General features: G+C 42.0%; 1 protein-coding gene across 1 annotated transcript in view; it reads left to right on the forward strand.

The window, feature by feature from the left end:
- TRIM71 (tripartite motif containing 71) overlaps positions 1-14,364 on the forward strand; it is a 50,889-nt gene extending 36,525 nt beyond the window's left edge. The window contains exons 3-5 of the mRNA XM_042888880.1: positions 3,226-3,393; positions 10,294-10,428; positions 12,549-14,364. Coding sequence (XP_042744814.1) covers positions 3,226-3,393; positions 10,294-10,428; positions 12,549-14,000 — 1,755 coding nt within the window. The 3' untranslated portion in view covers positions 14,001-14,364. The remainder of the gene's footprint in view (positions 1-3,225; positions 3,394-10,293; positions 10,429-12,548) is intronic.
- Positions 14,365-20,425: the final 6,061 nt, after the last annotated feature.

Raw genomic sequence — 20,425 nt, forward strand, 5'->3', positions numbered from 1 at the left:
TCTTCAGGAGCAGGGAGCAGTTTTAAGACCTTTTTTTCCCCTTGAAATTGGTTTGTTAGGCTGTGCACCATAAGCCCAGCCTTTCCAGAGGGACTTAGCCTTGCTCTTTCCTTCCACTCCCCCCCTCCCACCACGGCTCAAGACTAGGCTTGTTGTTCTTAAGGCAGCGATACGGGCATAGAAGGAGCAGTATGTTGCTGTATTAACAGCACAACTGAAATTCAGGGTGGCCTTTCCTTGTTGCTAAGATTAGCAGAAGGGGGAGGCCCTGCCAGCTTTTAGGTGCACTGCAGATGCATCACATCCGAATGGAGAGCAGACTCTTGTGCTGTCCTAGTTCAAGGAAGTAAGAAGTCTATGTATTGTTAGCATGAGATTTTTTTGGAGTGAGCTGCTTGGTCGCTTTTGTTGTCGATGTGTTGGTGCTGGTTGATTTGTCGTTGCTTCTCTTCTCCCCTCCTATGTAGCAGGCATGGAAACTTCACCTAACAGTACCTGACCTTTGAGGCCATGACCTAGGGACTGGGATGTGAAAAGGCTGGAACATAATAAATGGCCAGCTGTGGATACAAGCACAGAGAAGCTCCCATCTCTGTTGGTCTGACTGGCACAGATCTCCCCTACCCCTGCACAGCTGGGTACTTCCCAGTTCTAACCCTGGGAGAGCAGCCTGCTGTGGGCCCCACTGCTTGGTAGAGCCAGTGTACATCCTGGGGGGTGCTCCTGTTTTTCTTTTCTCAATTAGTCAGCATGCCCAGAAGGGAGTTTCTAGGCGGTTCCTTGTTCATCTAGAAGCTGGCTGACTCTCTCAGTTTACTTTTGGCGACCAGCTCCCTTCCCTACTGAGTGCAGTAATGATACTATGCATTTGTGTTTTCTTTTGTGTGTATTTAAGATAACTTTTAAACAGCAGTATAATGATGGAGATCAGTCCACTGCTGCTTATTCCCCTTCTCTTTGCCCAAGCCTTTTAACTCTTTTGCTCTCAAATTTAAATGTAGGTGATTTTCACAGTCTTCTAAGAAACAACTGGGAGACTTTATCAACGTCTTTGTAGCATTTACCCAAAATACTTGCCAGCCACATCCTACATAATCTGTACATTTCTGAAATGAAATTATGGCTCTTGTCTCCCTCCATTCTAAACTGAGGAGCGGTATTTTCCGCCACATTTTGTTGCATGGCAAGAGGCAGCTGAAGAGCTTCAAATCAGTTTCTCCTTGGCTCGGGCAACCAGATGACTCTTGCCAGTGAATGCTGTCACGTCACAGCTGGAACGTACTGGTAACGGGACAGATCTCTGGCATTCAGCTTTTGCTTCTGATGTTGGCTACTTTGGAGGACTAACAGCAGATATAACTTGCTTCTAGACTTCTGTTCATATGGTCACCATTTTCCTTTCAGCTGCTGTGCTTGATTGAGTCCCTAAATCCCTCCTGTACGTTTTTGAAGTATATCGGATTCGTGTGACTTAACTTGATACTCTCCCTTGGTTTTCATTTTCTCTCAACTTCTCAGTTGCTTATGTGGAGTCATTCAGCAACATGTAATAAACATTCCCTGTAATTTCAAGAGCAAAATTACAGAACTGCGTGAGCAAGTGAACATTGCCTACAGATATAGACAACCGCAGTGTAAAGACGAGGAACATTCAAGTAGAGGGAGGTGATGTATATTGAAAAATGCATTTTGGAAAGGCAGCATCTACATCCTTAAAGAAGACTCAGGATCTGAGGATATTGCTTGAGGGATTAGAATTTGAACAGACGCAAACTAACCTTTTCCATTTCCCTACAGCAAAACTTAACTGTGAAGAAAATGTAACGTGCGCAAACACACATATTCCTTTGAGAAATTAATCCATATGCCACTTCAGCTGTTGTGCTTACAGGAGAGCTTAAAATAGCTCTTCATGCAACGCAGGAAATCTGAGGGAATCACCTGTCCTCCCTCTCCCCTGTTCTTTTGCAGGAGAAGGGAAATGGGGATGCCATGCACCGTATCACAATATATATACATATTTAGCTGGAGTCAGGACTGGTTGGGTGACAGCTGTGAGGAGACAGGCATATCAGATACTTGCCCGGCCTTTGTTCTGCTCTTGCTGCTTTCTCTGAGGTAGAATTTAAATAGCTGGTGATGGAAAAATTATTTGTACTCCACAATGGCAGACAGAGTTTTGTGGTGGTTTCCTGACTTCTGTGGTAAGCTAGATTTTTCTAACACTGCTCTAAAAAAATATAGTGTGTGTTGCTAGCAGTGAGACTGAATGTGGAGTTTCTCATTTCACAGTTTTGTACTCCTTTGCTTGCATCTTTGAAAACAAAATAGCTGATCTGTTTTCTTCTAAGAAAGCACTAACGTGTGGAAAATACTATTTTTGTGTGCTGCTTCCCTCTACTGGATGGAATGGAGACAGTTGTGGCTGATGAATGGATCCAGCTTTGTAGGCTGAAGTCTTGTGTAAGACTTCCATTGTGAGTTGGAAATACTTTTTAAGTGCTTTGTGAATAGAGTGGGCTTTGGTTGTTACCCAGAGTTCTGTAAAACTGAAACACTGACTGATATGCTACTGTCTTGTCTTCCTCTCCATATCAAGTATCTCCAGATATTACCAGAATAGAAACACTGTGGCAGAGCAAAGGGTTTTTTTTTTTTTTTTTTTGCTTTGCTGTTGGGAGTTGGCAGAAAGGAGTTCTGCCCAGTGCTGTGCTGCTCTGAGTAAGCATAGAGGGTTTATGTGTTCTGAGGAAACAGGATGGTTCTCAGCATGCATAATGGTTTTCTATTCTTGGGGGGCAGGGATGCTCCTGTTCTCTAGCACAGTCACTATTAAACCCACTTCAGAGAATGTATCTGATGAATGCAGGAAAAGTCTTCATCTGAAATTTAACATAGATGACATCTCCAATCCGTAAGTGTTGGCAGATGGCTTCCGTTCTTAAGAGGAGCTGATGTGGACATTCTTCCTAGTATTGTATTTCAAAGAAAACAATGACACTTCCATCCAACTTTTAGAATACAATTTGAAGCTTACTAAGAAAGACGGTTTGCTTTTTCCTCTGAGGAGAAACTATTGTGAAGTCTTTGCCCATGGCTACTGCCTCCAGCCTCCTCCCTTTCTTGTTATCTGTTGTTTGTTTTTGTTGTTGTTTTGCCAACCTTGCATTTCTTTTTCCCTCTTCTGTTCTTCATCAGATGGTGATACATGTTTTTCTCTTCCAGGTACTGCATTTCTACTGTGATACCTGCTCTGTCCCCATATGTCGTGAATGTACCATGGGGCGACATGTGGGTCACAGCTTTATCTACCTCCAAGATGCCCTCCAGGACTCCAGGACTCTTACCATCCAGCTCCTGGCAGATGCTCAGCAAGGACGACAGGCTATTCAGGTAAGATACTCCCAACCTAAGCATTTAATTTTTTTTTCTGTCCCTCACAGCTTGCCTGGTACAGGGCAGGGTGTCAGGCAAAAAGCTCTCTGCTGCTTCTGTCAGCTTTCTCACCCCTTCTGTTCTCTCAGATCTGACAGAAGTGTCTGTATAGCTGAAAACAGCACTGTTATGAATTTTGCATTCCTGCAGCATAATCCTGACATGTATATATATATATATGTCAATTCATAATATATATGAAGCTATGTCCAAATGCACTTGAGCATGAAGCATTTTGAGCAAAGTTTTGATCTTATACAGCAGTGCCGAGCGTGTTTCTGTTTCTACAGCTGAGACTTCTATTCTAAGATGTCTCTTATGTCTGTACAGCATCTGCACTGTAACTACTTACAGATCTGGTTGTGTCTTCAGTGTTGCCACCGCATGTAAAAAGCTAATTATCTGTTTGGATTGGTGTGGAACTTTAATCTGCCTATGTAAGGGATCAGAGTTACCTCTATAGAAGGATTGCTCTGCCTGCACAGGTGCACACCACAGCTGCCTATTGCATCCTACGTCAGCTACTTTGCAGTGCACATATAAATACTAAGTGAGGTCTGGAAGGAAGGTAACCTTCAACCAGTAGAAGGAAAATCTGCACAGGAAATGAATTTGCAAGTATATGTCAGTAGTTAGTTAACTTGTGTGTTAACTTTAGTAGTATCTAGTAGAAACTGTTATGGTACTAGCAGTAGTTTTCCTTTAGTAAAGAACCTTTGGACAGGGAAGGCATAGTATGAAGCTACTTTGCACTACGGCTGTCCAATTTTGTCAGCCTCAAATGCTTTGAGCTGGATAGTCAACACTTCTATGTTAGACTTAACCACCAGGACTTTATGTTTTTTGGTTAGACACTGGCAGAAGTAAGCTTTCTCAGTCAGATGTGCTTTTCTCTCAAATGTGTGCTACATAGGAGCTGTCCCCTCATCATTGCTTATTTTAATAGATGACTATTTTGAGTGGAATCTTTTAAATTTTCTTGTTAAATCTGTTAACTCTTATCCTCTGAAGGTCACAGTCAATGACAATATCTGCTGGTTGTTTTCCTGCAGTGCTACAGAATTTCTTTGTACTCTAGGCATGTTTCGAAGTGTAGAGTATGTCTCAGAGGCTGGTTGTTTTGGAGAATCCCCCTCTCTGTGATGTGACAACTTTGTGCCTCCCTAATAAGTGAGAATAAATGACAGTTCTAACCCTTTTTTAGGTGAGCTTGTTCAGCCTGAAAGGAGCAGCTATTTTGACCTGTCCTGAGTCTTTGCACCCGTGGAAGGAAAAAAGTATTGTGATGGTTTAGATATTAACTGTTTCAGATACCTCCCTTTGGCTTATGATGTTGTTACATATGTCAGAACATTAAGCACCAAAGTTTTGGAGCTGGATGGCCATTTTAAAACCTCATGTTAACCCCAAACCTTGCAAAACTTAGCTTCCCTGGTTTGTTCTAAATAAAATTATAAGGCTCTTCAGCAGTATCAGAAGCATTCAGAAACGTCTAACATGTCCCAAGAATGAGCAAGAATGAAGGGATTATTCTAGTCTAGAGAACCTCAGTAGCGCAGTGTTTTGAATTTCTCTAGGCTGCCCTAGACAAGGGCTTGTCTGTTAGTAATTAAATTATTGCTTTGGCCTTTAGGGCTCTTAATCATTTAACTGGTATGGACGAATCATCTAAATAGTGACTTGTCTCTTGGAGTAGAAACCAAAAGAATAGTGTTGAGTACCACTCTGCTAGTACTGCATGCACGCTTTCATGCCTGCTTGCTCCTGGGTTTACTTTGCTCTTTTATCTTTCTTGTTCTCTGGCTGTTCTTCTGGAGGCTCCTGCTCTTATGGTGAGTTGACTACTGATGGACAGGTAAAATGTGGGTGGCCTGGCATTGCATATATAACTGAAGCAAATAGCTCTTGAATTTAGTTTGTCCAGTTCTGCCCTAGGCCAGCTACTTTAAGAGGAAGTGCAATTGGGCAGTTAGTGAGAAACAATCTGTAAAATGAATGGGGCTGTTCAAGAACTGACTTTCAACAAGGCCTTTTAATCTAAACCGCTCTACAGAAAAAAGCTGGTGAGCAAGCTAATCTATGATGAAGCTGAGGAGTTAGTAATCTGTGTTTGCATATGTGGAGATGGAGAATACTGCAGCTCAGGGCAGGCTACTGCCTCAATGTCATCAGCAATAGCTAGAAGAAATGCAGGTTTTAAAACTGAGGTGCTTGAGTTGAAGGTTGATGCTGTGAACCTGCTACACAAAGGAATTTTGGTATAGAAGAGCTTGTGCTGGGACAACATGGCTGTAAAGCTGTGTTTATCCCAGGGAGGAGACAGCACATCAGCATGCATTTGAAACAAACTCTGAGGAAACTAGGCTAAAATAAAAGAAATTGACTTGCATACTTTTTTTAAAGCTTGGAAGCAGTCTAGAGAATCAAATTCCAATACAAGCTGCAATATGAGAAACATAGACTTGAGCTCTAAGGAGATGATTGAAAAGTAGTATGGTAGTAGTAACACCTCTCCGTGCAACTGATTCATACTGCTGTATTCGTAACCTTCTTATAATAGGCTAGGAAAGAGATACTCCTGACATGAAAACTTGGGGATGAATGAGGAGAGGAGCTCAGAGTGAAGGGAAGGAGGTGGGCTCTGAAGGGCCTTGCAGGAGAGAGGAAATCAAGCCATAAGTCATCTGGCTGGAGAATATCTGGTTAACCAAAGTTGAAGGCTTTTAGGAATAAATGTTTATTTAAACTCTTCCTGTGGCTTTGGTAGCAAGATTATTTTTCAGGCTGTGACGATTGCCATACATTAAGGTACATTTCAGTTTCAGGAGTGACAGACCAGATGAGACTTCAGTGACTTAAGATGCTGAAAAGTAAAAATCTCCCTCCTCAAAGGATTTGGAACTCCTCTAAAACAAGTAGTAAGCCTGGCAACATGAGGCTTGTTGGTCAATCTTCTTGATTCTACAGCAGTGGAGAGCTTCTGTTCACCAGTGCTGCTCTGGTCTTGCCCTGAATCATGCATTTCTAAGCCTATCCCTAACGTGAGAACTTGCATTTGTGTAACGGAGTGGTGAACTGATCCAGCTAAAGAGACAGCTTCTCAGTGGAATTGCTTTTTGGCCGAGTCAACTCTGTAGGCTGGCTCATTGCAATCTTAAAGGGACTGGTCGTGCCCAGGAATGGAACAGAAACACCCGTTTCATTGCTTGTAGGACCTCTTTCTGAGCAGACTCATCTCATTAGAAAGCTATCCGCTTTGCTCAGGTACTTTTCTCGCATTTTCAGTGGCTTGAAGTGATTCACACGAGGATCTGAAAGCTGAAGTTAATGAGGTGGAGTGAGACAGAAGTGTTCCCTTTTGATACTGACAGCTTGTGCTGCTGGCTTGTTTGTACCTTAGGGAAGTACACACTTAGCTGTCTTCTTCTAAATTTTTTTCCAAGGAGTGGGCCACAAACTGAACGTAAATCTGTTACGATGAAAGATAGATGGCTTCTTCGAAATGTCATGTTCTTAAAATACATCTATACATGTGTAATTGTATATACGTATGTGTGTGTTTGTAATCTAATGCACTTGCATAACACTAAAGCAATGAGTGCTTCCTCCCATTTGGGGTTAATTTGCAGGTGAAAGTGTTAAAATACAATTTGATTTGTGTAGGTCAGTTGTCTTTTTTGATCTGAGCCCATGTCTGCGTGGGGCATTTGGCAGTGCTTTGCTTGAAATGTGGAAGCTTGCAGTGGGGTCTGGTCATTAGCTGAATGTGGAAGAAGAGACTTATCTTCCAGCATCAAAGGCTCAAACTTTGCTGGTAAGGAGGGCCATCCGTTAAGGCAGTGCCTTTTTTTCACAGAAATTGTGAGGGGAGTTGGTATGATGCAGATGAGGTGGACCTTGAACACCCTTCTTGCTAGAAAGGAAGGGAGATAGCTAAGCAATTTTTCTCCAGCAAAGTAAATGCTCGGTTGTCTTGAGCACTGAAGGATGCCCTTCAGTGAGAGCTTTCATGTAGGTACTTCTTTCCTCAGGTATTTCTGCTTTGTGTCTTGCTTTAATGAATTCCTTAATTTAATGTACAAGCAGATAGTTATCAGGGAAGATGCATTTTTACACGTGACACTGTCCACACTACTGCTTTACCTTAAACTTTAGGCAAAAAGTGAGAAAGTGATTTTGTTTGTCTGACAAGAGCTGATCTCTCCTGTAGCCCTCCCTGTGTCAAAGCACTTTTAAATTCTTTAACCACCAGAAGTGAGAATATTTTAGTTTGTTTCCAGTTTGAAGTCTTGACTGTTTAAATTGACCTAGCTACTGTGATCTTTGCTATGGCCGCGCCAATATTGCAATTAAGCTGATTAATCCTAATATTCATACTGTAACTATACTTTGTGTAAGGTTTGCAGTTAATTTCTCTAGTAGAGGAACAGTAGGAAGTTTTTATGATGCAGAAAACTGGCTGTCGTGACTGAGTTGTTTTACCTTGCACTGAAGCAAGTAATTGGAAGAATCCTGAGAAACCAGCCCTTTATCGTTTATTATCCTTATTATCAAGGAACCAAAAGCAAACAATGCTTATGGGCAGAACACCTTTCAGAATGTGGTGGAAGAAGGCTAACCTGAGATGCAGAAATTTCATTCATTAGTCCATTTAATTTACTTCTAAAGTTTGGAGAGGGTCTGCCAGAGAATATGCTTCTCAAAGGTTTTTCCCCTGCCCCCTCTAGATATCCTTTAAGAAGGATAAACTTGCTCTTAAATTCCTTAGTGTTCAAGGTTTAAATCTTCCATACAGAGGTAGGGAGGTATGTATTTAAAGTTCTTTATCCGTTATCTGTGGAAGGACCTTTTTTTAAGCAGTTAGTTAAGCTTAACATTGATGCTCTGTGATACGTTTATAGTTAAACAGCCTTTGCTTTCATGGTGATTCCACACAGGCTGTGTTTACAGCAGTGTTCAAATAGATAATTCTAACATTCTGCCTCTGCATTTGGATTCGCAGGCTCTTTGATACTTAAGTTGGCCTTTTTCATTAACTTTGCTGTGTGGATGTACTTTGCTATGTGGATTGTGCTTGTTTAATTTGGGTAGCAATCTGCAGAAACCACACAATGATACCAGCACCTTTACAGTGGCTCCATATTTGTCTGTCTTTCTCCTTGAGTGTTGCACTCTTCTGGCTGTAGCTTTCATTTAAAAAAAGCTGGCACTAGTGAGAACATGCAGTGTTGTATCTAGAAAAGTACACTTAAATACTTCATAGGCACATTATAATTAAGCCAAGATGAAACTATTGATGTTTTTTGTTAACTCAAAGTTCAAGTTCTTAATGTCCGTTAGAAGATGGGACATCTGGAAAACTGATGAAAATTGAAATTGACGAGTCCTGCTTTGGGTCCCTCCATAGTCTGCCCAGGTATCCAGAAACAAAACCTAAAATGTAGACTTCCTTGCTACTTCTGGCTCTTACAGTCAGCTCCTCATTACTTTGTGTTATACATCAGTTGCCCTGTCAGAACCACTGTAGCAAGATAACTACTGTGAGTTTCTTGCAGAAACATGAGGCAGCTACAAGAAAACTTGCAGAGGTGTCCTGAAGGACACGAGGAGTCCAGTACAACTTCGCTCTTCACTTTTTACTCAGAAGTGGCTGAAGCATATAAAATGTATGACTCAGTAGGCGTAACTACCTTGAGGCTTCAGCAAACTCTTTTGATTTATATAAAATGCCCAAATTAAACAAGACTTGCTCGTTTAATAATCCTCATTAAATACTTAGCAGTCTGAGAGTACAGATAATGTTGCATGCTGTAGTCCTGTTCTGCTAATGTGTTTATATTTGTATGTTGCCTTTTTGAGTAGATTTATAGAGAAGAACAGAGTGTTCTGAAATGGGCTGGTAACTGTAGCCAGTGACAGATATCTGCTGGACTGAATTCCATTCCATCATGAGAACATACTTGTTTGCCACAGGGAAGCTTGATTTGCAAGGTTTCCATTTGTTGTGGCTCTCAAACACATCAAGTGCACACACTGTCATTACTTAAATTTTACTGTGGTGGAGTATTGGTTTCAGTCCTGGAGTTGGCAAGATACACTGCAAAGTCGTTTCTTCATTTTTGGCAACACAAGGCTCTGTTGAAATCCATAATAGAATGGAGAGTATCTTGTCAGTCTTTTGGCTCCTGGATAGTCCCAAGAGTGCATAGGTGCAAGCTGCAAATAGACAACTGCACCTGCCAACAGCAGGAGCCACAGTAGTTGTTACTGGATTGGTAATGGATAACTGAATCAGCTGGTTTCCTGAACACAGCTCTTGTCTCCAGTTTCCCAAGCATGTTTGTTAGCTAGCCATTTCATCTACAAACACTGGAAGGATGAAGCTAGAATGAGAGTGTTGAACGGTGCCTTTTTTAAAAAGGATTACTGGTGGAAAAAATCATCAAGTGCTTGACCAGAAAAAGGAATGCTGCTTCTCAACATTGTTCCTAAAAAATTGGCTTTCAGAGGACAACTTCTATACAGGAAATGCCTGCTGAACAACAGCAGATTTATTGTGGCAGAGCTGTGACACCCTGCAGTAATTGGAAAGTGCAGGAGATTTGCATGCTCCCAGAAGCTGTCCTTTAATCCCCTGTACTGGTGCATGGTACAATGAAGTCACAAGCTCTGTACAGTAGATTTGCTTATACATATATATATAATCAAGCCAATATTTGGGCTCTGCTGTATGAGATGGGTGAAGGCCTAGTAGAATCTAAGAAGTGTTACTTTATGCCTTTTCCTAAAGGTGTAGTTAAATGTAAGTAAGCTCTTGCAGATTTGGTTGAGCACTAAGTGTATTATTTTTCTCTCCAGTTGAGTATTGAACAGGCCCAGGCTGTGGCAGAGCAAGTTGAGATGAAAGCGAAGGTGGTACAGTCTGAAGTCAAAGCAGTGACTACTAGACATAAGAAGGCCTTGGAAGAGCGAGAGTGCGAGCTGCTCTGGAAGGTATGTACCTAACACTGTGCTTTGTACATTTGATATTGGAAACTTGTACACTGAGCAGAAACGCTACCGTTTATGGTGAGCTCATTGTTTTCTAGGGAGCAAGTTGCTGTGTTCTGCCTCTAGTTGGTTTTATTTTGAAGGATTTCTTAGCCCTATGAAAAAGCTTTTTTTTGGTAGGAAATACTGTGTCCTTCGGCAAGCTCAGCCACGCAAGTAAGGTGAGCGCTCCCCCTGCTGGCTCAGCAGCGGTGCATCACATCTCAAGTGCTGAGGTCAAGATGTCAAGAGATAATGCCATCCTGATATAAATTACTTCTCTCCCGCCTTCTATCCTCTTGAAATGTTAATTTTCTGGTGTATGTGTTGCCAGCAAAATGAGCATTATATTGGTAAAGTTATTTCATGGAGCCACACTAGTTAAGTGAGATTAATCTTCTGAAGGAGAGGTTTGTATTTATTTTGTTATCTTAGTACTGACATTTTTACAAAAATTAACTTCGTAGTTTCTATAATTCTAAGGCTGCTTTTCTGAGGTACTCACATTGAGGGAAACAAGTTCACTTTCCACTCTAAGCCTTCCCTAAGTAGCTCAACAACCTTTTCTTTTGAAGTATCATATACAGTACAGGAGAAGTAAGAGCTATTCCGAAGCTGTTTGTATCTGAAGAGATTGAATACGTGCTTTAAAGGAAGGCCTGAGAACAATTTCTCTTTGGGTTATGAAACATTTTAAGAGGGAAAAGTAGTTCTTGTCAGCACATGCTGTGGAGGTGTGAGAAATCATTCTAACGAAAGTAAGGCAATTGAATGTATATTAAGGTAGCGTGAAGAGTGCTAGTGTATTATTTTGTGTAACAAAGCTAACTAACATCCAGAAAGTAACTGTGATTGGTAATCTTTTGGAAACAGGTGATCTTAACGGGCTATTGAAAGAAGCATCTCTATTTTTTTTAGAAGCAGCCTTTTAAAAAAAATGTGTATATATATATGAAAAGACATTCTTATACATGTTAGCTAGTCAAGGGACTCTTCAGACAGCGAGTTGTCCCTCAATGAAGTACGCTAGTGATATTGTTCTGCAGCCAAGCAAGTATTCAGAAGTGAGGAAATATATTTTTCCAACAACAAAACAATTATGTTTCATTAATTTTGCCAAAGGATCCAGAGTGATTTTTCACAAGTAAAGACAAACACGGTCATGTAAACACAAACGAACAAATGCAAAACAAACAAACAAAGCCTGAAAGCAAACAAACAAAACCAACCAACTGGTTTTGCTTGATCTACAATTGCCCAAGAAGGGACTGGCAGCTGCCATCTGTGTCCTTTGAAGTAGCATTATATGGCATCGTGTTTTAAAGCAGTAGTTCAGTGTGGCTGCTGGTATTTGTGGGAAAATATTAAAGCAATTGGACCCTAAAAATTCCAGGTGTCTGGTATTATCCAATCATATGGAAGCACTTCGGACAGCCAAGGGAGTGAGGAGAGCCCATATCCATTAGCTGATGCCAACTCTTAGGAGGCTAAGAGTTATGTGATAACAGCCTGCTTTCTGAAATTGGTCTCAGTTCTCTTTTTAGAGCAGCCTTGCCTGGGAGCTCGCAGTTACCTCTTTCCTCTCCAGAGTCATTAAATAAGAAGTACCTTCTGATGGTCTGTCAAGTACTCTGCAACTAGAAGGCAGAACAGCTTTTAAGGAAGATAGTCATTATTAGCTACTAAAGAAGCAAATCTTCTTTTCAAATTGAATTTTGATACAGCAGTTCCGTGGAGCATGAATGTGTGATTTTTAACTGAGGGACTGGAGAAAATAATCATCTGAATTTGGATAGATAATGGCTTTTCCTTGTTTCTGCTCCCCTGCATCAGGGTTTCTAAAGACTTGTCGGACAGTTCTTGGTCTTATCATGTCTTGTGTCAGCATGCTGCAACAAATGTATGACCGCTTATGTAGAAGTGACGTTGGGATGAGTTTTGATGTTAAGTGATAACTGTTGGTGATTGGTGGATGGTTGGACTGGATGATCTTGTAGATCTTTTCAAACCATGGTAATTCTATGATTCTGAGGGTCGTCTTTTCTGACATATGCTTTTTTCCCCCACCCCTCATCCTCTCCCAGGTGGAAAAGATTCGTCAAGTCAAGGCTAAGTCGCTCTATTTGCAAGTTGAAAAGTTACGTCAGAACCTAAATAAGCTGGACAACACAATTAGTGCTGTTCAGCAGGTCCTGGAGGAGGGTCGTACCATAGATATTCTTCTGGCCCGGGACCGCATGCTGGCTCAGGTGCAGGAGCTCAAGAATGTGAGAGGCCTTCTGCAGCCCCAGGAGGATGACAGGATCATGTTCACACCCCCTGACCAGGCACTGTATATGGCCATTAAATCAATGGGCTTTGTTAGTAGTGGGGCTTTTGCTCCTCTGACCAAAGCCACTGGGGAAGGCCTCAAGCGTGCACTGCAGGGCAAGGTGGCCTCTTTCACAGTTATAGGCTACGACCACGATGGTGAGCCTCGCCTTTCAGGAGGTGACATGATCTCTGCAGTGGTAATGGGCCCAGATGGAAATCTGTTCGGGGCAGATGTCAGTGATCAGCAGAACGGAACCTACCTGGTCAGCTACCGTCCGCAACTAGAGGGAGAGCATCTGGTGTCCGTGATGATGTGCAACCAACACATTGAGAATAGCCCCTTCAAAGTTGTGGTGAAATCTGGGCGCAGCTACATTGGCATTGGGCTACCCGGGCTCTCGTTTGGCAGCGAAGGAGACAGCGATGGGAAGCTCTGCCGCCCCTGGGGGGTTAGTGTAGATAAAGAAGGCTACATCATCGTGGCTGACCGCAGCAATAACCGTATCCAGGTGTTCAAGCCATGTGGGACTTTCCATCACAAGTTTGGCACTCTGGGTTCCCGGCCCGGCCAGTTCGATCGTCCCGCCGGAGTGGCCTGTGACGTCTCACGCCGGATCGTCGTGGCTGACAAGGACAATCATCGCATCCAGATTTTCACGTTTGAAGGGCAGTTCATTCTGAAGTTTGGGGAGAAAGGAACAAAGAATGGGCAATTCAATTACCCGTGGGACGTGGCCGTCAACGCAGAGGGCAAAATCCTGGTCTCCGACACGAGGAACCATCGCGTTCAGTTGTTCGGGCCCGATGGTGTGTTTCTGAATAAGTATGGCTTTGAAGGGGCACTCTGGAAGCACTTTGATTCCCCCAGAGGTGTGACTTTCAATCACGAGGGCCACTTGGTAGTGACAGACTTCAACAACCATCGCCTTCTGGTCATCCACGCAGATTGCCAGTCAGCGCGCTTCCTGGGCTCGGAGGGGAGTGGGAATGGGCAGTTCCTGCGCCCGCAGGGAGTGGCGGTGGATCAAGAGGGGCGCATCATCGTGGCCGACTCCAGGAACCACCGGGTGCAGATATTCGAGTCCAATGGTAGCTTTTTATGCAAGTTCGGCACTCAGGGAAGCGGCTTTGGTCAGATGGACCGTCCTTCAGGTATAGCTGTCACCCCTGATGGCATGATTGTTGTGGTCGACTTTGGAAACAATCGAATTCTCGTCTTCTGATCTGCGTTTGAATTTGGAAGAAACTGTCTCAGGGAAATTCTTCTAAGAGAAAATGAAAAAAATACAACGTTGATTCAAACCTACCTCATCTTTAATTTTTTTACAGATGAATGTACTTATCTTTTCTGCAGGGAGTGAGCCTGTAAAGTTAAATTCTATCTACCTCATTGTCCTCCCTTCCCTCCCCGGTTTCTCTCCCCTCTCCCCATCCCAACACACTCGCAGTTCAGAACATTTTACCTCTCCCCTGATGGGGCTTCATGCACAAACATGTGTTGCTGTGCACATTAGGTGGTTTGTGTGGTGAATTCTGTAGGCTAAGCCAAAAAGGCTCTATATCACTTTTTTTAATGGAGAAAATGATAGTAGATATTTGTAGAGAACTTGTGTTCCTGACCATACTGCATTTCTGTGGGTGGGGACATGGGAGGGGGGATATATTTTTTTTTGTTTTGAATTGCTGCTGCAGCAGAGAACTTTTTCCTGTTCTCCTTTTTATACCTCAGTGTGTTTGATTTACTGGTGAGCACAGCGTTTTGTTCCCAGAAGACTTTTGAACGTTTTGTGGAAGTGAGTGGGATTCACTCGCCAGGAAGAGTGAGTTTGCATCTTTTTGGCATTTCTGTGTATTTTTTTCTGAAACACAGTAATCCAACAGCACAAAGAGAAGCTGATGAAAATGCACAATTATTTTTTGAGTTGAAACCAAATTGTTCATTTTAGTGGCTTAATACAGTTGTCGTAAAGTTTAAACAAAAAAGCAATGCTTTCTTTAGTGCAAGGTCTTGAGGTTTGTCTTTTTTTTTTTTTTTACTCCTTTCACCTGAAAGCTAAATTAGTTTAAAAAAAAAGTTTCTTTTATCAGTATGTGCGCCTGATCTGGGTAACAGAGGTTACAGGGGGCATTGAAACAAGGAAAAATCAACCCTTGGTTTATGTTCTTGTGAAATGGCGAGGTTTTTTTCTTTCTCCCCATAGAGAGTCTTTAAGAAAAACAAAAAAGTTCAGTGGATTTGTTAGAACAGAAGTGGTACCTTTTTCCAAAATTAGAAATAAGCACAGCTTTGGAGATTCAGGGTGAGTTTTGGAGAATTTTAGTCTCATGTGTTTAGAGGATTGCAATAACTTTATCCGTGATAAATGCAACTTTTTTTCATCTTTTGGCTTCCCCAAAGAGCTGGACTGGAGAAGTCCAGAAGCTCTGCTTTAGTTGTTAGGGTGGGGTGAGCCTGTGGCTCCGTGTAGTTCTTGCTACAGATCAAAATGAAAAGCTACGAGTTCCAGCCTAAGGCAAACTGCATCAAGATGAAAATTTGCTTCTTTTTTTCTTTTTTTCTTTTTTTTTCCAGGGCAGTACCAAAGAATTCTGTGTAAAATAACTGAATATGATCCTTACAAGCTTGGAGGCGGGGGGAAATGAGACCTTTCAGGGATATAAAAATTGCTTTTTTTGAGGAGCAGAAACTTCCTGGGAGAATAGAGAGCTCTCTAACATACTAAGGACTTTGAGTCCCTCGGAAGATTTAGTCTTATTCTTTTTTGTTCCAGTTCCCATTTGGCTGTTAGTGCAGATATTGTTTCTAGAATTGTTGCTTTACCCTCTGGATAAGGCATTTAGTGGCAATGGTTAAAGTTGGGAAAGGGGCTTTTTTGTCACTCATTGATGGAAGGATTATCCATTCTTTGCCTCGGAAATGCTTTGGGATCTACATTACTGCTTGCAAGAGAAGATCTCTGGTACATCAGCATGGTCACTATCGAAGTCTGAAGGGCCTTAATCATCCTTGGAGGAAAGGGTTCATCCCGCTGCCAGCTGCCATGCACAAAAGTGTCCTGAGATTGAAAAGTTCTTTACAGATTTGTGAGAAATCACAAGGTGCACTTTCCTTATTGCTGCTTTTCCCCTCCAAGGAGTGAGTGTTTGACTTTCTGGGTTTTGTAGAAATCCTGATGTGTTGCATACAGACGTCCTTTGCTTAAAGGAGGCTTGAACAAAAAGGACCAGAAGGAAACAGACCAATTCAGTGAGATGGCAAAACCTCTTTTAAAAGAAGGGTAAGGAAAAACACCTAAATTAAATGAAGTAACTGTGCTGCCTTTCAGCCAAAGCCTCGAGGAAGCAAACTCTTCAAAGCAGTGCGTTTCAGCTGGGCTTAATCTTAGGATAGCATGGTTTAAAAATAGTCTTCAAAAGGATAATCTTTTATACAGATGTCTGTCATTAAACTTGTGTGGCCACTCAACATATGGGTATGAGAGAAACCCAATTTACCTTCAGCTTCAGGTTCTACTCGTGTCCATGCCTCCCTCCTTGGGGGTTGGCCAACATTTGTGGCAGATGGCCTTGTTTGTTTTGTATTATTCAGTCCGAGAATTATTTGAAGTTTGGGCTGTGAAAATGAATACCCTGCAACATCTAGATACCAAAGAAAATTGGTTTACAAAGCTTTAATATTTAGTTTGCAGTGTTCTTGCATTTATCCTGTCACGTCTTAATGAAAATGCCAGCTCTGTTAATATCGTGACCTGACTGGCTGTCAGTGATTAGAGCATTCTAGAAATGCTCTTCTGCTTTAATACTTGTTGGGTTCCCCCCTTCTCTGGGGCTGGGAGAAGGGAATTGTTTTCCAGGCATTAAGTAAAAAAGTTAGAAAGGCTATGTGTGTGTTCAGCCTTGTGCTGAACAGAGAAACATCCTTGCCTCTCTCCAGCCTGCACTGCGTAGAAGGTGACGTCGAAGTTGCCCTCTGCTCTTTCGTATGGAGCCGTTGCACAAACCACCCATCCAGCTCCCTCAGGAAGAGGAGCAACTTCTTAAGTTGCTGTCTGCTTAATCAGTGTGTTTGCTTACAAACAAAATCATTAGGTCTCACATGTCGGGGAGCTTTTTTGTTTTAAAAACGCTACTGTTTAGCTACCCAGGATAATTCCAGATCTTTGTCGTAGTGCTAAGCACGCTCGGTCTCATTGAAAAGCAGTAGTGTAGCTTATAAAATGGAGTGTTTTATATGCAATGAAAATAAGCAACAATAATATACAAGTTCAATGCTAACAGCGGATGCCCCATAGGAGCTTTTAAAAAGTAATATATAATTAATTAAGGAGACTCAAACCTTGCTTTTTTTTTTCCATGAGTGTTCTTGGGCTGTGCATGTTCTAAGATTGATGCCCCAGTATCACCCATGCATGGTGAAGGTGTGTGGGGAGAAAAAAAAAAAGCAAGGCTTTGATGCTGCATTGCAAACCAAACAAGCCGAAGTGTTCGGAGTAATGTGAACCAGCAGAGGTGGCGTGGAGAAGGCCGAGGTGCCTCTTTCTCTTAGCTCTAGCATTGGCAAAGGAGAGATGTGGGTAGACCTGTTGACTAGAACTCCCAAAGAAATTCCACCTTGCCAGGTTAAACCGGTGGCTCTCAGTAAACTTGCTTGACAATGTTATCAGCAGTCAGTATGGCTGCTCCAGGGTCAGCCTGTGAAGCAATCTTGTTCCTTTGCAGTTAAGCAGGAACTTCAGCACCGAGCTGAAGCAGATACAATACTTGATAATGCAGGTCCTTCAGATAGCTCACTCCTTTTGTGTAGTACCTTTTAAGTAGCTTAAAGGAAGCCCATAACTATAAAGAAAGCGAGCAAAGGAGGACAGTGTCTGAAAAACTGATGTGTATTGGGGCCAGACATAGCTAAGGTGAGGGAAGAAAGCAAGGCGCTTGGGTGTAGCGTTCTCTTGGAACTGCAGGAAAATGGGCCCGGTCTGTTTTGTTACAGTGAAACCAAAATCATTTCTGAAGAGTGCAGGTTGATAGCCTTATCAGGCCATATCTTTGATCATAAAATTTGCTTAGTTTCTGGTTTAAAAGAAATTGTGCCAAAGTGTTTTGTTTTTGTTTTTGTTTTTTTTTAAAGGAGTGTAAGCCAAACGGTGCCAAAAGGTAAGAGGTATTTAAAAATAGAGATATTTAGACACAGTTTGGAACTGTATAAAAATGAACACTGGTACTTGTGTTAGGCAAATATTGTACCTTTTGGTTTTCAAGTTCTTGGGAGTTTGAAACCCAGTCCGACGTGGTACAAAATGCACAATGAGAGATGCCACTATCTTTTTCTTGAAGTTCTACCTCGCTTTGCAGAAGTTAATCATCTACCTCAGTTTAGCATCAGACAGGTTTGAGAAATAGCTGAGAAATCGGCCTTGGCAAAGAATTCATCCTGCCTTTTGGACAGGCATTTAATTTAAACAGATAGTGCATACAATATGAAGACTTCTTGCTTCTGGTGGCGTTTTTCTACCCGCCCCTGGAAATAATAAGCTGCCCTTGCTAGAGAATCTGTAAATGAAACCAAAGGTTCGTGTATTCTGGCAAACAGGCCTGAGATACCTGAAACACTTGAGTTTGTTCCGTTTTCACCACTAAGTATGGAGATGTAGACTGTTCAGTATTATGACACTACTGGCTGACATACTCCTTGTCCATTTTCAGTGTTCTTACGTCTTTAAGACCTTTAGGTCTTCTCTACAAGAGAAAACTCTTATGCACACCTCCAAGTTGTCCCGTTCCTGTTTGGAAAGACTGATGTTACAATTGCTGCAAATGCAATGCTATACCGAATGCTTGAAGGGAATATGATACTGATTTGTGTTAGACTTGGTGATCATAGGAGTAGCTTTCTTGACACAATGGGATTTTTTCCACCATGACAAAGCAACCAAGTTCCTATTCCTGGAGGGCGATTTAAGTTCAGATATTGTCAGGAGAGGCAGTTGAAAACCAGAATGTTGGGTTTTTACGCAACTTTAATAGTGACGTGCAGCATTCCCCTTGTGGAGTGAAGTTGCAGAAGCACATTTTCAGATCACTGTATTGGAAGATCTCTTTTCTTTCCCCCGCTCACGTGTGGGGTTGATGGAAGCGGGTACAGAAACTCCCTAATATTGATGAGCTGTGTTGGGTTTGGTAAATGTTATGGTGGAAAACGTACATTGATGTCTCTAAGTGATCTTACGGGTTGGCAAGCCAGAGTGGCATCTTTTCCATCATTGTTTAACCAATAATGGTTCTAAAAATGCTTTGTGTACCTGCATGGTCTTAGACCTTCTATTAATGATTGTATCAACTTACAAACTCAGGTCGATAATTTTTTAAGCTCTTTTCATAGAGCCTTTCTGACTGAATGTTAAGTGTCTGTGTAGTGCCGTAGTTGAGTAACTTCCTTTTGAGCTACCAGACTAGATTGAAAAGAAGAGTCCTTTTATAGGTTTGTAGAGTCCTTTTCAGACAACGTAGTAGTTTTTCCTTCCGAGGGAGAGATGTCTGTTTCTGGGTTTTGTTTTTAGTTTCTTTTCTAAACCGACTGAAATGTTTTTACTTAGGTTGTAAGGTGTGGTTAGTCAGCGGCGTTGGTGGGGGGTTCTTACTGTATGTGAGCTGTTGTGCTGCGCATCACCTGTCACGTGCCGCCTGCCTTAGTTGGGTAGAAATGGGAAGCCCGCAACAAGATGGTCGCTCACTTCAGGCTCGTGTGTGACAAATCACGTTTTCCTCTCCTTTAATTGGCTGCAGAGTACAGCTCCATCTTAGAAAAGTTCATTACTGCTGTGTAACATGTTGCCTCGATGCAGGCTTCTGTCAAGATCCGGAATGGTTTTGTCAGCCTTTGGATGTCGGGCATCTTGAGACAATTGGGTTTGTAGTTTCCTGTTCTGCTGCAGTTGTTTTCCTTCTACTTTAGTGATTAATCATGCTTCTCTCCTCATAATAATACAAATGTCTCAGCAGGACAGACAGTGCTCGGCTTTTAATGAGCTGCTCAGAGCTTTTATATCTAATGGATAATGAAACAGGCTGTGACAAGAACCTCTGTGCTCCAAACAGGGCATCACATTTCTGCTTGGACAAAAGGTGACGTTTGAGATGTGGGGCTGTTGAGTACTGCGGGAAGGAAAGCGTGACAGGTTATGTGCAAACTTTTACGTAGGATAAGTGAGCAAAACGTTAGAACTTTTTGTGTTAATGGAGGCTTCTGAATGTATCTCTGTGGTCCATAGGGAAGGCTGAAGGATGTAGCAAGGAGATGATGTATCAGCTACTGGCAGCCTTAAAACAAAGTCAGTGTCTCTCTGGACTTTAAAATGTTCCTATGCAGTTTATTTTATTTTTGTTTAATCAAATAAATGTGAGTTGTTTTTTTTGTTTGTTTTTTTGTTTTGTTTTGTTTTTGTTTTTCATGGCAAATCCGTGTGTGTGTTTTTCTGTATTAATCAGTAAAGACTTCTCTTCCGTCAGGATGCAAAAGGGGGAACAAAAAAACATTAAGCCCTCTCCTGGCTGTGAGCCTGCCTGTCTGCAGCTGGTGATGCTGCTGTGATACTACTGAGATACTATTGAAAACCTGAACGTGAAGGCACAGTTCTGCAAGGGGAGAAGGAAT

The sequence above is a fragment of the Lagopus leucura genome, unplaced genomic scaffold (genome assembly GCF_019238085.1).
Source record: "Lagopus leucura isolate 7727_CA_CO unplaced genomic scaffold, USGS_WTPT01 Super-Scaffold_100157, whole genome shotgun sequence".
Taxonomy (NCBI): Eukaryota; Metazoa; Chordata; class Aves; order Galliformes; family Phasianidae; genus Lagopus; species Lagopus leucura.